Source organism: Antennarius striatus, chromosome 19, assembly GCF_040054535.1.
Source record: "Antennarius striatus isolate MH-2024 chromosome 19, ASM4005453v1, whole genome shotgun sequence".
Taxonomy (NCBI): Eukaryota; Metazoa; Chordata; class Actinopteri; order Lophiiformes; family Antennariidae; genus Antennarius; species Antennarius striatus.
Genome location: NC_090794.1, coordinates 16,268,881 through 16,284,277, shown reverse-complemented (window position 1 = coordinate 16,284,277; position 15,397 = coordinate 16,268,881). Strand labels below are relative to the sequence as shown.

Here is a 15,397-nt window from a genome sequence, read left to right as displayed (position 1 = left end):
ATGTCCTCTCAAATCAGACTGAGGCTGCTGCCCAGAGCCAGATGCTTGTTTGATGAGCCCGTCCAGGTGAAGGTGGCCAGGCTGAGATCAAGACAGGTGGTCACCATGAAAGCCAAATCCACTGACGAGAGGGGAATGGTATTCAGCTCCTCGGCCACCTACAGGGCTGATGACAGAGGAGAGGTCGACCTGGACAGACAGCCCTCACTTGGTGGCAGCTATGTTGGGGTTGAGCCAATGGGTCTGCTGTGGTCACTGAGGACAGAGGCCTCTCATCAGTACTTTGAAAAGGGCAAATCACTGATGCCTCATGTGGTGACTATCTCTGTACATGATGAGGACGGCACAGTGTTGGCAGAGGCGAACAATGAGAGGTTTCTACTTGGAGACGGGGTCACCCGACTCCCTGTAAATGAGGGGAATTTACGAGGAGTTCTATTTACTCCCTCAGGTAGGTAATTTGCGGTATCTTTGTACAGTCTGCTAAACAGACCACCAGTCTAATGGACAAAATTCAGACTATGCTTCTTAAAGAGGTACTACTGTTAATAAATAAACTCATACTGTCAATAATTAACTAGTCCTTAAAAATAGGTTATGTGCCACAATCTTTAAAGATGGCTGTGATCAAGCCCCTCCTTAAAAAACCAAACCTAGAGATTATCGTCCTCTCAAACCACACACCAATGTCCAACCTGCCATTTCTGTCTAAGATCCTAGAGAACGTAGTGACAAAACAGCTAAAAGACTACCTGTTGGAGAATCATCTGTTAGAGAATTTTCAGTCAGGTTTTAGAAAAGATTAGAATGTGGAGACTGCATTGCTAAGGGATAAAAATGACCTTTTAATAGCGTCAGATAGAGGTCTTCTGTCTGTTTTAATTTTATTAAACCCTCCCAGGGCTCTTGTCTGAGGATGCAGAATTTCTGGTAACGTGAGGCAGAAGCTTTAGCTGTCTGGCTCCTTTTACTCTGGAACGGTCAAGACCAATCAAGACCGCGCTCCAGAGTCTGGGTCCTCCCCGGAGTTTCTTCCTCAATGAGGGAGTTTTCCCCCGCCAAATGTCTGTTGATGTGATTAAGGGCATGATAAATAAGAGTTGATTGATTCACTTCTGGAATAAGTATTGATCTGCTTGACACCATTTCCTGAACCACCCCTGAACTAAAACCACAACTCTACAGCCAGCAAAACTCTAAAGGTTGCTGGGTGGGTATATTATGGAGCAGGAACTGAGGACTTCTGTAAATTAACATTTTGTTGCTGAAAGATGTGCTAGAAGGAATTGCATTTTAGTGATGCTGACTAAAAAATACACAGTTGCATTTTATGTACAATTTAGGATTCTTTTGCCATTCAGTCATATTTGTGTCTTCCAGGACCAGGTCCATTTCCTGCTGTGTTGGATCTGAACACCTTTGCATCAGAGAGAAGAGCTGCTCTGCTGGCCAATAAAGGCTTTGTAGTTCTGGCTTTATATGTATTCAGTGATAATCCCAAGAATGTGAAGGGGATTCTTCTGGACCACTATACAGATAGAATAGATTTTCTACAACGACAACCCAAGGTGTGTATTTTGATTAACTTCGAACACAACAGCTAGAAGTAACATTAATTTGACAGATTTGATGGTATGAAAGTATGACTTGTGTTCTCGTTCGTGTGCTATGGAGACAGGTTGTCATGCACTGGGTTGGTTTGACAATCCGGAGGAAAAGTATTGAGCTCAATGCTCCACCAACAAGCCACTGGTGTGTTTGCTCTCTGCTGTTTAACAGATATCTAGACCGACCCTGTGTTTCTGAAAATGCAGTTTTGACATCTGTTTAGGTGAAGGCAACACAGATTTTTTTGAAGCAGCGACAGACTCTAGCTCAGCTGTCATTTATTCTGTGTAAGGGTGTGAGTGTATTTTAGTTTTGTTTCATGTGCACAGTCTGCCTTGCTCACTTGTTGATAGATGGTATGATGGTTTTGTAGGTCTAGCTATTTTGAATTTGTCTACAAATTCATATCTGTCTGTATAAGTCTCTTTAGCAGTAGGAGTGCTCTTTTTGTACCATTATATCGAAAAGGCTTTGTAGGTTTTGTTACAACTTTCCTGTTAGTATATCAGATAAAATCATTAGCCCTGTCTTTGAAGCTCTCTTTTAGTTATATTTGCTTGTTCGTTTTTGTGAAACTCCCCTCTGCGTTGGGCTTTGAAATTATTCTTGGTTATTAAATAATTTTATTTCAAAGAGCTGGTTTGTAAAATCAAGTGATTCCCTTCTACTCATTTAATTGGCAAATGTCTTCAAAGTCCCATTAGCTTATCTCCCCCATCTGTTCCTTCTGCTGTGTGGACCCACCTCCACCTCAGCTCCTCTTATTCAGGCTTTGTCTGACAGAATGAAACCACGCCACCTACTGTGCCAGTACTAATAACTATCTATTTCTGATGATGCTGTTCCTGACTGAAATAATTCAGCAGCAAAACATGCAGAGAAACAACTTGAACTCATAGAAGACTGGAATTTATTGTCACTGTACAAAGAGAACAAATAAAACCTGTGTGATATCTCTCCATGTTGGGTACCTTTGAATGATTCTGTAAACAATGGGAGAGATTCAATAAATGAAATATTCAACATATACCTATCTGTCAATCCCCACCACACAATCATATGTAAACCATGTGATTGTCCGATACCATCTCCTTGAGGAGATGGTGTAAATGTACGTATATACTTTATTAATCCCTTAGGGAAATTATTATCACACCTAGTTTTAGTCTCATCTATGTATGTACTGTATATACAGTGTGTGTGTATATATATATATGTATATATATATATATATACTGTATTATCTATATGTGTGTGTATATATATGTGTATGTATATATGTGTGTGTATATATATGTGTATGTATATATGCGTGTGTATATATACATGTATATGTGTATATGTATATATAGTATATATAGTATATATGTGTGTATATATGTAGCCGCAATGTAGCCGCAAGAGGACAAATGTAGCCGCAAGAGGACACAAGCCAGTGTCTTATTGTGCCGGTCCCAAGCCCGGATAAATACAGAGGGTTGCGTCAGGAAGGGCATCCGGCGTAAAACTTTTGCCGAATCAAAGATGCGAATCAAACCTATGACTTCCATACCGGATCGGTCGAGGCCCGGGTTAACAACGACCGCCATCGGCGCTGTTGACCTACAGGGCGCCGGTGGAAATTGGATTACTGTTGGTCGAAGAAGGAGAGGAGGAAAGTGCGTTCGCTCGAAGAAAGAAAAGAGGAACACCAAGAGTATAAGACTGAGAGTAGGGACGTTGAATGTTGGAACTATGACAGGAAAAGGTAGAGAGTTGGTTGACATGATGCAGAGGAGGAAGGTAGACATACTGTGTGTACAGGAGACCAGGTGGAAAGGTAGCAAGGCTAGAAGTTTAGGAGCAGGGTTCAAGTTGTTCTATCATGGTGTAGATGGGAAGAGAAATGGAGTAGGAGTTATCTTGAAGGAGGAGTTTGTTAGGAATGTCCTGGAGGTAAAAAGAGTGTCGGATAGAGTGATGAGTCTGAAGCTAGAAATAGAAGGTGTGATGTTCAATGTTGTTAGTGGGTATGCTCCACAGGTAGGATGTGAGCTGGGGGAGAAGGAGAAATTCTGGCTGGACTTTGATGAAGTGATGCAGAGCATGCCTAGAAGTGAGAGAGTTGTCATTGGAGCAGACTTCAATGGACATGTTGGTGCAGGAAACAGAGGGGATGAGGATGTGATGGGTAGGTTTGGTATCCAGGAGAGGAACGCAGAAGGACAGATGGTAGTTGACTTTGCAAAAAGGATGGAAATGGCTGTAGTGAATACTTTCTTCCAGAAGAGGCAGGAACATAGAGTTACCTATAAGAGTGGCGGTAGGAGCACACAGGTAGACTACATCTTGTGTAGACGGTGTAACCTGAAGGAGATCAGTGACTGTAAAGTAGTGGTAGGTGAGAGTGTAGCCAAACAGCATAGGATGGTGGTGTGTAGGATGACTCTGGTGGTGAGGAAGATCAAGAGGGCAAAGGCAGAGCAGAAGACGAAATGGTGGAAGCTGAAAAAGGAAGAGTGTTGCATGACTTTCAGGAGGGAGTTAAGACAGGCTCTAGGTGGTCAGGAGGTGCTTCCAGATGACTGGACAACTACAGCTAATGTGATCAGGGAGACAGGTAGGAGAGTACTTGGTGTGTCATCTGGAAGGAAAGTAGACAAGGAGACTTGGTGGTGGAATGAGGAGGTACAGGAGTGCATACAGAGAAAGAGGTTAGCTAAGAAGAAGTGGGACACTGAGAGGACCGAGGAGAGTAGACAGGAGTACAGGGAGATGCAGCGTAAGGTGAAGGTAGAGGTAGCAAAGGCCAAACAAGAAGCTTATGATGACTTGTATTCTAGGTTGGACAGTAAGGAGGGAGAGACTGATCTATACCGGTTGGCAAGACAGAGAGACAGAGATGGGAAGGACGTGCAGCAGGTTAGGGTGATTAAGGATAGGGATGGAAGTCTATTGACAGGTGCCAGTAGTGTGATGGGAAGATGGAAAGAGTACTTTGAAGAGTTGATGAACGTGGAAAATGAGAGAGAACAAAGACTAGAAGAGGTGACTGTTGTGGACCAGGATGTAGCAAAGATTAGTCAGGATGAAGTGAGGAGGGCATTGAAGAGGATGAAGAGTGGAAAGGCAGTCGGTCCTGATGATATACCTGTAGAGGTATGGAAGTGTCTAGGAGAGGTGGCAGTAGAGTTTCTGACTGGGTTGTTCAACAGGATCTTAGATAGTGAGAAGATGCCTGAGGAATGGAGGAGAAGTGTGCTGGTGCCCATTTTTAAGAACAAGGGAGATGTGCAGAGTTGTGGCAACTACAGAGGAATAAAGCTGATGAGCCATACAATGAAGTTATGGGAGAGAGTAGTGGAAGCTAGACTAAGGGCAGAAGTGAGCATTTGTGAGCAGCAGTATGGTTTCATGCCAAAAAAGAGTACCACAGATGCAGTATTTGCTCTGAGGATGTTGATAGAGAAGTACAGAGAAGGCCAGAGGGAGCTGCATTGTGTTTTTGTAGATCTAGAGAAAGCTTATGACAGGGTGCCCAGAGAGGAACTGTGGTATTGTATGAGGAAGTCTGGAGTGGCAGAGAAGTATGTTAGAGCAGTGCAGGACATGTATGAGGACTGTAAGACAGTGGTGAGGTGTGCTGTAGGTGTGACAGAGGAGTTCAAGGTGGAGGTGGGACTACATCAGGGATCAGCTCTGAGCCCCTTCTTGTTCGCTATGGTGATGGACAGGCTGACAGACGAGGTTAGACAGGAATCACCATGGACTATGATGTTTGCAGATGACATTGTGATCTGCAGTGAGAGCAGGGAACAGGTGGAGGAGAAGCTAGAGAGGTGGAGGTTTGTCCTGGAAAGGAGAGGAATGAAGGTTAGCCGCAGTAAGACAGAGTACATGTGTGTGAATGAGAGGGACCCAAGTGGAAGAGTGAGGCTACAGGGAGAAGAGATCAAAAAGGTGGAGGATTTTAAGTACTTAGGGTCAACAGTCCAGAGCAATGGAGAGTGTGGAAAAGAGGTGAAGAAGCGTGTACAGGCAGGATGGAACGGGTGGAGGAAAGTGTCAGGTGTGATGTGTGATAGAAGAGTATCAGCTAAAATGAAAGGAAAGGTGTACAAAACTGTGGTGAGACCAGCGATGTTGTTTGGTCTAGAGACAGTGTCACTGAAGAAAAGACAGGAGAAAGAGCTGGAGGTAGCAGAGATGAAGATGCTGAGGTTCTCTCTGGGAGTGACCAGGAAGGATAGGATCAGGAATGAGTACATCAGAGGGACAGCACATGTTAGAGGTTTTGGAGATAAAGTCAGAGAGGCCAGACTGAGATGGTTTGGACATGTCCAGAGGAGAGATAGTGAATATATTGGTAGAAGGATGCTGAGTTTTGAACCGCCAGGCAGGAGACCTAGAGGAAGACCAAAGAGGAGGTTTATGGATGTAATGAGGGAAGACATGAAGATAGTTGGTGTGAGTGAAGAGGATTCAAAGGACAGGGCTAGATGGAGGAAATTGATTCGCTGTGGCGACCCCTGAAGGGAAAAGCCGAAAGGAAAAGAAGAAGATGTGTGTATATATGTATATATAATATATATAGTATATATAGTGTATATATGTGTATATATTTATATATATATATATGTGTGTGTGACGTGTGGTGAGGTTCATGGAGGTAAGAGCCAGACAAAGTGGCGTTTGCCACCCCTTCTGGCAAAATACGCCACATTAAAAAACCTGACATTAAAAACTGGTTAAATTAATTACGAGTGGACCACTCAGTTCAAACAGGGCGGATTGTTTCCGGATGTTTAAGCTCTGACGTTCGTCTTCGTTGATTAATTATTGTTTCAATTGATTGGTAGTCCGGTCGGAGGTAAGGTGCAGCTACTTGCGGCTGCACTGTGTGTCCAAAATGTTTAACCAGTTTTTAATGTCAGGCTGCTTATTACTGGCAAATGTGACGCTGTTTTACTCCTAGAACTGACTTTAACGTCGGTGTCTCACCGCCGTGAATCTCACAGCACATCACTGCCTTTCGTTTCTCGTCCACATATGCGCACACCCTCTTGTCGAGCTCTTGGAAGCGGCTGCTCTGAGGACCATGGAAAGCTTTTCTCTGACAGTGAGCATTTTTAGACGATCTTTTTGAGCTCTCCATCTCCATACATTACACTCTGTGACACCATATTTCACAGCCGCTTTGAAAATGTTTGAAGACTCTACCTCATTTATCACCATCTTGAAGTTTGCATCAAAACTTCTCAGCTGACAGTTAACCTGGCCGATCTTCGACCCACTTTTCTCCAGATTGTCGCCAAGTTTCTCCATTTTCTGTTATCTCTTGTCTTATTCTCTTTCTTACCGCTATTTTTCTTTGTGACAGGAGTTCGCTTTGGCCTGAGGAGTTCAGTTCAGCGTTCGCTTTACATATATCTGGCGCCTTCTAGTGTTGTGAATGGGTAAAATGGCTAGACCCCAAATGTAAGACGACCCTCACTTTTTCAGTCTTATTTCAAAGCAAAAAAGTCTTGTATTCGGGCAAATACGGTAAATCTTTATTTGATCGATCGGTAATTGAATCTGAGGTGAGGCTCAGCTTCTCGCTGCTGCCCTGTGTGTCACTGCCATGCTGATATTAAACCACTTTATCTCTGTCTTACTTTTTCCCAAACTCTAATAGACTGTTTAATATAATACGCATCTTGAAGCGCAAATAAGCGAGGGAATACTGATTTATATAAAATTAGTGTGTACAGGCCCGTAGCACACACAAGGGGCCTGTAGGCATGCAGTGTATGTTTGTAGGGGGTGGAGTAGAGTGGCGGGCAGCTCCTTAGTGGTGCGCCCTAATTAAGCAACTTATAAAGTGGACAGCGCCTTGCTCAAGGGCGCCTCGGTAGTGCTCGCTTCGGAGTGTGAGCTGACACCTGTCACTGTCAGCTCACACTCCGAAGTGACTGGAGCAGAAATCGAACCACCAATCCTGCGATCACTGCTGAGCCACTGCTGCCCCAGGACAGTGTCCACCCAGGTTGGAATGGGTCACTACAGCAGGATGGAGTATAATGTCAATGTCAGGTGTGACTTCGTATTTCATCATATTTCAATTGCTTTTTACAGTGCTTCAACTCCTTACCCCAGTTCCTGTGAGCTTTGTGTGTTTATCATGTCCTGTTTTAATTTTTCACAGGTGAATGGTCAAGGAGTTGGCGTATTGTCGCGCTCAAAGGCAGCAGATATTGCGCTGTCCCTCTCTGCTTTTGCACCCGCTGTTAAAGCGTGTGTGTGGATCAACGGCTGCAGCGGAAACTTAGTCACTCCTCTCTACTACAAGAATAACCAAATTTTGTCGGCAATACGTATTGACCATAGCAGAGGGATTCAGACAGAGTCTGGAGCTTTCATTTTGAAGTTTGCTATTACAAATCCCCTGGCAGAGGAAAACAAGGGCAGCCTGATCCCTGTCGAACAAGCCAAAGCCCAGCTCCTCTTTGTGGCTTCAGAGGATGACATGTGCTTGAACAGCAAGGCTTATGTGGATCAGATGGTGGAGAGACTCAAACGTCACGGGAAGAACAACTTTGAGAGAATCTATTACCCGAAAGCTGGACACATGCTGGAGCCACCGTATGGACCATTCTGTAGGTCATGTTATCTAGGGATCTATCTCTATCAAGCCTTGTGGGGGGGGTGAGCCTAGTGGTCACGTAGCAGCTGAAATTCATCTGTGGAAAAAGATTGAGGAGTTCTTCAGAGCTCACCTGAGCTAACAAATAGGTTCACAGGGAAAACGGTGTCATTCTAGTTCCCAGTTTAGTCCACGACAATGCCCTTTATTAATCTTGCTTTTTGTGCAACTGTCAAAATGGGAAGCAAGCAAACTATGTTTGATCTCCCAGGTTAATTGATATGCATGTCATCATATACGAATCTGCTCATGGTTGACTTGCTGTGGTTCAAATATGAGGAGCACACTATTACATGTGCAAGTGTCCTCCAGGAACTCTTGTTAACCCACTTTTATCCCACTTAAGTTGCTTTGTAATTAAAATTGGATAATTTAACCTGCACAGCACAGAATCAGCTCTTTTAAGAGTTTTTAACGATATCTTTTTAGCTACTGACTCTGGTGACTGTGTTATTTTAGTGCTTTTAGACTTAACTGCTGCATTTGATACAGTGGACCATGAAATCCTGATCTCCCGCTTGGAGCAGTGGGTGGGCATCAGGGGCATAGCACTGGAGTGGATCAGGTCGTACTTGGCAGATAGAACGTTCTGTGTCAGCCTTGGCGACTCAGTGTCCTCCTCTGCTCCTCTCCTGTGTGGGGTCCCACAGGGCTCAGTTCTGGGCCCTCTTCTCTTCTCTCTCTATCTGCTCCCGCTCGGCTCAATACTTAGGAATCATGGGATTCACTACCACCGTTATGCGGATGACAGCCAGATTTATGTTCCACTCAAAAAGAACAATGCGTACTCTATCACTGCATTAGTTAAATGTCTTGATGACATTAAGGCCTGGATGGCCCTGAACTTCTTGAGTTTTAATGAAAAGAAAACTGAAGTGATGTTTTTTGGTGGCACCGCTGGTACACCCCTTCCAGATCTGGGTTCTTTGGCCCAGCATGTCAGGCCAGCCATCACTAATCTTGGGGTAAAAATGGACTCGGGTCTCAAGCTTGACAGCCAGATCAGGGCAGTAGTGAAGTCCAGCTTTTATCATTTGAGGCAGCTGGCCAGAATAAAACCTATTCTTTCGAGGCAACATTTCGAAACAGTCATCCACGCCTTTGTCACCACTAGGCTGGACTATTGTAATTCTCTTTATGTGGGGGTTAGTGCTTCTTCCATCTCCCGTCTCCAGATGGTCCAAAATGCTGCTGCACGTCTGTTGACCAGCACCCGTAAACATGAGCACATTACCCCCATTTTAGCCTCACTCCACTGGCTGCCCATACATTTTAGAATCCATTTTAAAATTCTTTTATTTACTTTTAAATCCCTGAATGCCCTTGCCCCACCTTACCTCTCTGAGCTTCTACACCGCTATGTACCTGCTCGCTCTCTCAGGTCAGCTGATCAGCTGCTCCTGGGTGTGCCTAAAACCAAACAGAAGCTCAGAGGGGACCGTGCCTTTGCTGTTGTGGCACCCAAATTGTGGAATGATCTGCCTCAGCAAATCAGACAGGCCTCTTCTCTGTCTGTTTTTAAATCTCGCGTGAAGACCTACCTCTTCTCCTTGGCTTTTAACATCTAGATAGACACCTGATTTTATTTTGTCTTATCTTTTTTTATCTTACTTTATTGCTCTGATTATTTGCTTTTGTTTTTATCCATATTTTGTTTTATGTTTCTAGTTGATTAACTTTACTTATAATATTTGAGCCATTTTGTCTTTTATCTATAATGTTTGTTCTTTTTATTCATTCGCCTGTACAGCACTTTGGTCGACTGCGGTTGTGGTAAAGTGCTCAACAAATAAAGTTTGGATTGGATTGGATTGGAATTTTATAAGGTATTTAATATTTTTAAATAGCTTTGTAGTGAGGGTAAGTAAGGCCAATTGCAAAGAGGTAATGCATGCAGGGAAACAAAAATGAATCTCCCTTCTCGGCGTAAACCTGTTGAACTTCACCTCTGTCAGGAAGATAAGCAGTTTTAATCAGTGTTCTTTTAATTTCAGGTTTTTAAATTTTTTTTGCTGAATGTTGATAAATGTATTCCTCTTAATTTGCATGTGACCGTGTTTGATTGCAGCTGTAAAAAAAATTCTGGAGATCATCTTCCCTGAGAGCACAAGCACGCCTGCGCTCTAGCTGGTTGTCATTGCAACAACGGGGCCCGTTTCACAAAGGCAGGGTGAACCTACCCTGAGATAAACCTGTGGTTCTGGGTTGATTTACCCAGAACTTGGAAAAAATGGGAATTTAAGTTTTAAAAACGCTTTTCAGGGTTAGTTTTTTTTAACCCAGAGTAAGTTGACCTGCAGTTTAAAAGGCGCGACAACTCTAAAAAAAAAGCCATCAATGGAGCCCCGATTCGAAGATTCACCATGACGACGGACGAGACGTGCACCGCAACACTTTACAGCAGTCGAAGTACAGATTTTAATTTATGCAAATGAAGACTTTCAGGACATTTTCAGAAGAGAAATAACTGCTGCTGCAAAGAGATGTGGGACTGAATTGCTGCTCAAGTCAATGCGTAAGTTTAAACGTAGTCCGCTGCACTCACTAAAATACGCAAGTAAACGGCTTGAATAATAGTGTATTAATTTTATTTAGGGGCAATCCAGCGTGGGTGAAGCGCACACGTCAGCAGCTGAGAACGAAAGATACATTCACACAGGTCAGACTTCTGCATCTCAAGGATCCTCCTCTTCCTCATTGATATTGTACGGTAAATATAGTGGACGTTTGACTTTTAAGTTGTTTGATCACCAACATTACGCTCTTTACACACATATAAATGTGCTCTCGTCTATATAAAGTTCTGCTAAAGGAAATCTAAACAAAACAGTAAATCGGCTTATGCACATTAAAAAAACAGTTGAATATTCGTACCATTGCGTATACCTATATTATATAAGAACTGAAATCAAGAGCTGACATGTAGCTCATTTGCAGGGTTTCCTTGATACAGTAATAGCCAAAACTGCTTTAGTTCTTACATCAATGGCTGTGGCATTGTACTGCTTAGAACCACTTTAAGGTATTCCAAGTTTTATTTTCTCTGTTTTAGTCACAAGATACAGGAGTTACTAATTGATCAAAAGAAAAAGAAATGAAGAAGAATTTGAAGAAAACAAAGGTGGTCTAATATTTTATGTTACTGATTGTTCTCTTCGCATTGCTTCACATTCTGGTGGAATACAGAGTGACATCCTCTACCTTAACAAATTCTCGTCCTTTTTTAACAGAGCATGGATGGACAGTAGCTAAACCTGCTTTGTGAAACGGGCCCACTGTTTTGCGCTACTCTGACATCATTTTCAACATTTCCGAGAGCCCATGTGATCCACTCAGCTTCAAATAACTTCAACGTCTGCATCCTTTCAATTGAACAGGGTTTTATGAGGCTCAGGAAAAATGTTATTAAAGAAGAATTATGTAGAACCTTATTGTTCACCATGCTTCAAGCCACCTGTATTTTAATAGATGCCATTCTTTTTTAGTATTGGTTAGTGCAGTGGCAGCCACACCTGAGCCACACCTTAGTGTGATCAATACCCTGGATGAAGCCAGGTAACGCTCATTTGTTGGACTGTTTTATGAATATGGTTTTTAGAAAATGTATGAATTAATGTATTCTAATTTCTTGTTCATTTTTATAGAATTACCCACAAGTGCGATGACTCACTGCTCTTTCCCTATATTTTTTTTAGAGTTACTGGCCTTTGTTTTATTTCCCTTTTTATTAATTTATTTCTATTTTATCTATCTCATTATGAGGGCAGAGGTATCACCTGCACCGACAGGTACAATTATTTAAGAGTGGTAGAATCAGGGCTCTCCATTTATCTAGTGACTCTCCTTTTTATCGTTTTGAGTCATTGCCTTATTCTATATTTTATTGTTTTGAGTGCCTTGCCTGTTAATTGGCATCATAACGTGTGCGCTGTGTCCGCAGTGACTCCCAGTATTTTATTGTGTGTTTTGGGCACTAGATTATGAAGCCTTGGGTACTTTCGCGCGAACTGCCACTGCTTACTGGCTGTTGTGTGGTTCCAGTACCTATCAGGTGTTTTTATACTGTGTGGCTCTAGGCTTGTCTCATTGGCCTGCCCTGTAATTTTAGGTGTCGGATTTTTAATTGTTTTAAATTAGGTTTTAACTTGGTAACCTGTTTTAATAAATTGTAAATTTTGTTTTAACTGCCAGCCTCTTGTCCCGCTTGTTCTGGACACTGACCTGTGTATCCAGTGGGTAGATTGAATTTAGTATTTATAGTCTTAACGACCACAAATTCAATACTACACATAATAAACACCTTGTTCAACCACAGGGATGTCCATGATTGCACATGGCACCAGGACACCCTAGGATGGAGGTCGACGATAGACTTTGTTGTCGTATCATCAGAACTTCGACAGCATGTATTGGAAATTCGAGTGAAGATAGGGGCAGAGTTGTCAACTGATCACCACCTGTTGGTGAGCTGGTTTTGCTGGTAGAGCAGGAGCCCAGACAGACTCGGCAAGCCCCAACATGTTTTGAGGGTCTGTTGGTAAGGTCTGTTGCAACTCTTGTTAAGCAAGGTCTTCAACTCTCATCTCCAGGAGACCTTCTCCCAGATCCCACAGGAGGCTGGGGACATTGATTGTAGACCATGTTCTCCTCCTCCATTGTTGAAGCAGCTGTTCGGAGCTGTGGTCACGAGGTCTCTGTTGCTTGTTGCTGTGGTAAACCACCGGGCCCCATGGTGGACACCGGAAGTAAAGGATGCCGTCAAGCTGAAGGAGTCTCATCAAATGTAGTTGAATGCTAGTACTCCGGAAGCAGCTGACTGGTGCAGGGAGGCCAGGCATACTGCAACCAAAGTAGGTACAGAGGCAAAAACCCGGGTCTGGGAGGAGTTTGGGGAGGCTTTGGAGGAGGGCTATCGGTCAGCTTTAAAGAAATTCTGGCAAACTGTTTGGTACCTCAGGAGGGGAAAGTACTTCCAACAATGTTTACAGTAGAGGCGGAGAGCTGCTGACCTCGACTGAGGATATTGTCGGGAGGTGGAAAGAATACTTTGAGGATCTCCTCAATCCCACCACCATGTGTTACACAGAGGAAGCAGAGGCTGAGGTCTCAGACGTGGACTCGTCCATTACCCAAGCTGAAGTCACGGAGATGGTTGCCAAACTCCTTGGTGGCAAAGCACCGGGGGTGGATAAGATTTGCCCTGAGTACCTCAAGAATCTGGATGTGCAGGGACTGTCATGGTTGACACGTCTCTAAAATCGCATGGCAGTCGGGGACAGCACCTCTGGATTGGCAGACAGGAGTGGTGGTCCCTCTTTCTAGAATGATGACCAGAGGGTGTGCTTGAACTACAGGGAAATCACGCTCCTCAAAGTCTTTTCGATGGTATAGGAGAGAAGGATTAGACAGATAATTGAACCGCAGATTCAGGAGGAACAAAGCCGCGGAACACTGGACCAGCTGTACACTCTCCATTGAGTGCTCGAGGGTTCATAGGAGTTTCCCCAAGCAGTCCATTTGTGCTTTTATGATCTGGAAAAGGAATTCAATTGTGTCCCTCCTGGTATCTTGTGGGGATTTCTATGGGAGTATGGGGTTCGTGGCCCTTTGCTGAGGGCCAAGCATTGCAAACTAAGCCTGAGCTTGGGTTGCAGTAGAAACCAAGCTTCAGCTTGGTTTGCAATGCAAACCTGTTGCAGATGCATGTTGGTCTTCGGTAGGGCTGCCCTCTATCACCGGTTCTGTTCATAATCTTTATGGACAGAATTTCTATGAGCAGCCAGGATCCGGAGGGAGTCTGGTTTGGGGACCAAAGGATTTCATCTTTGCTTTTTGCAAATGATGTTGTCCTGTTGGACCTTCAGCATTTACTGGAGCGGTTTACAGCTGAGTGTGACACGAGTGGGATGAGGATCGGCACCTCTAAATCCGAGGCCATGGTTCTCTACCAGAAAAGGGTGGTGCGCTCTCTCCAGGTCGGGGAGTCTTCGCCCCAAGTGGAGATATGAAAGGATCGTTACTTTGCATCTTCCGGTCAGCAAACAAGTTCTGACTGTTGTATGCGCCCATGTGGAGTTCAGAGTTTCACCCTTTCTGGAGTCTTTGGGCTGAGAGCTGGAGAGCGCCTCTACAGAGGACTCCTTTCTTCTGGGGAACTTCAATGCCCATAAGGGCAAAGGCAGCATATCCCAGAGGTGTGAATGGGAAGAACAGCTTGAACCCAAATAGTATTCAGTTGTTGGACTTATATGTTAGTCACAGTTTGTTGATAAGTAACACCACCTTCATAAAGCATGAAGATCCACAAGTACACATGGTACCTGGAATTTTCATTTTCCATACCACTTCTTCCACTTACATGGGGTTTGCTGGAGCCTGTCTCAGCGGACTTATGGGCATGAGGCCGGGGAATGTTCTGGACACGTTGCAACCCCATCGCAGAAATATAACGGAAAATTAAAAAAACAAAGATGAAAAAATGCACTAAAAATGGGGTCATGCTCAGTTCAGATCATGTCCCCTCATTCCTGTTCTAATCAGACCAAAATGCCCTGAGGTATTGAATTAAATCATTCATATTAACGTTCAAAACTTTTAAAAATTAATATGTGATTGTTTAGTAGTTTTTCCTATACAACAAGCCACAGCAGAGACACATGTTAATAGCAGTTTATGAAATTAAAGCAGCAGCTGCATTAATGAATAACATAAATGAGACATTATCTAAGACATAATGACACTTCAAATCCATGAAACTGATGCTGTGTGCACTGACAGCTGACATCTGAGCAGCTTTTATGTCTTTACTGTCGTTTCAAGGCTGATATATTATTGTCAACTTCAATGAAGTGACTGTTGTCAGTCAAACTGAACTAAACATTTGTTTTACAGATGAACGCAGAACTTTCCTTCAGACTGAGTGGCAGTATTTTATAGCCCCAGGCATTCTGTATACTGGTATATAACCACTTTCCATCTGCATCCTACACCAGGAGGAAGACAGAGGCTTGTTCTGCCCACAGCTTCTTCTAGTCTCAGCCACAGCGGTCATCTGCAACTAAAGAAAGCGCTGCAAACAATCCAATTCCGTCACATCTGCAAGGGAGCAGGATTAGTAAACAAGGC

At 43.5% G+C, this 15,397-nt stretch overlaps 1 protein-coding gene across 1 annotated transcript; it reads left to right on the top strand.

Moving 5' to 3' along the window:
- LOC137613771 (acyl-coenzyme A thioesterase 1-like) lies at nt 1–15,397 on the top strand. The gene is made up of 5 exons (XM_068343205.1): nt 1–451; nt 1,381–1,568; nt 7,775–10,787; nt 10,868–10,931; nt 15,265–15,397. Exons 1-3 carry the CDS (start codon nt 1–3, stop codon nt 8,276–8,278), a joined length of 1,143 nt encoding a protein of 380 aa, XP_068199306.1. The 3' UTR covers nt 8,279–10,787; nt 10,868–10,931; nt 15,265–15,397.

Coding starts and splice junctions, on each gene's coding strand:
- LOC137613771 (XM_068343205.1), top strand. CDS start 1: ATGTCCTCTCAAATCAGACTGAGGCTGCTGCCCAGAGCCAGATGCTTG. Junction 452..1,380: donor AGTTCTATTTACTCCCTCAG/GTAGGTAATTTG, acceptor TGTGTCTTCCAG/GACCAGGTCCATTTCCTGCT. Junction 1,569..7,774: donor TTCTACAACGACAACCCAAG/GTGTGTATTTTG, acceptor AATTTTTCACAG/GTGAATGGTCAAGGAGTTGG.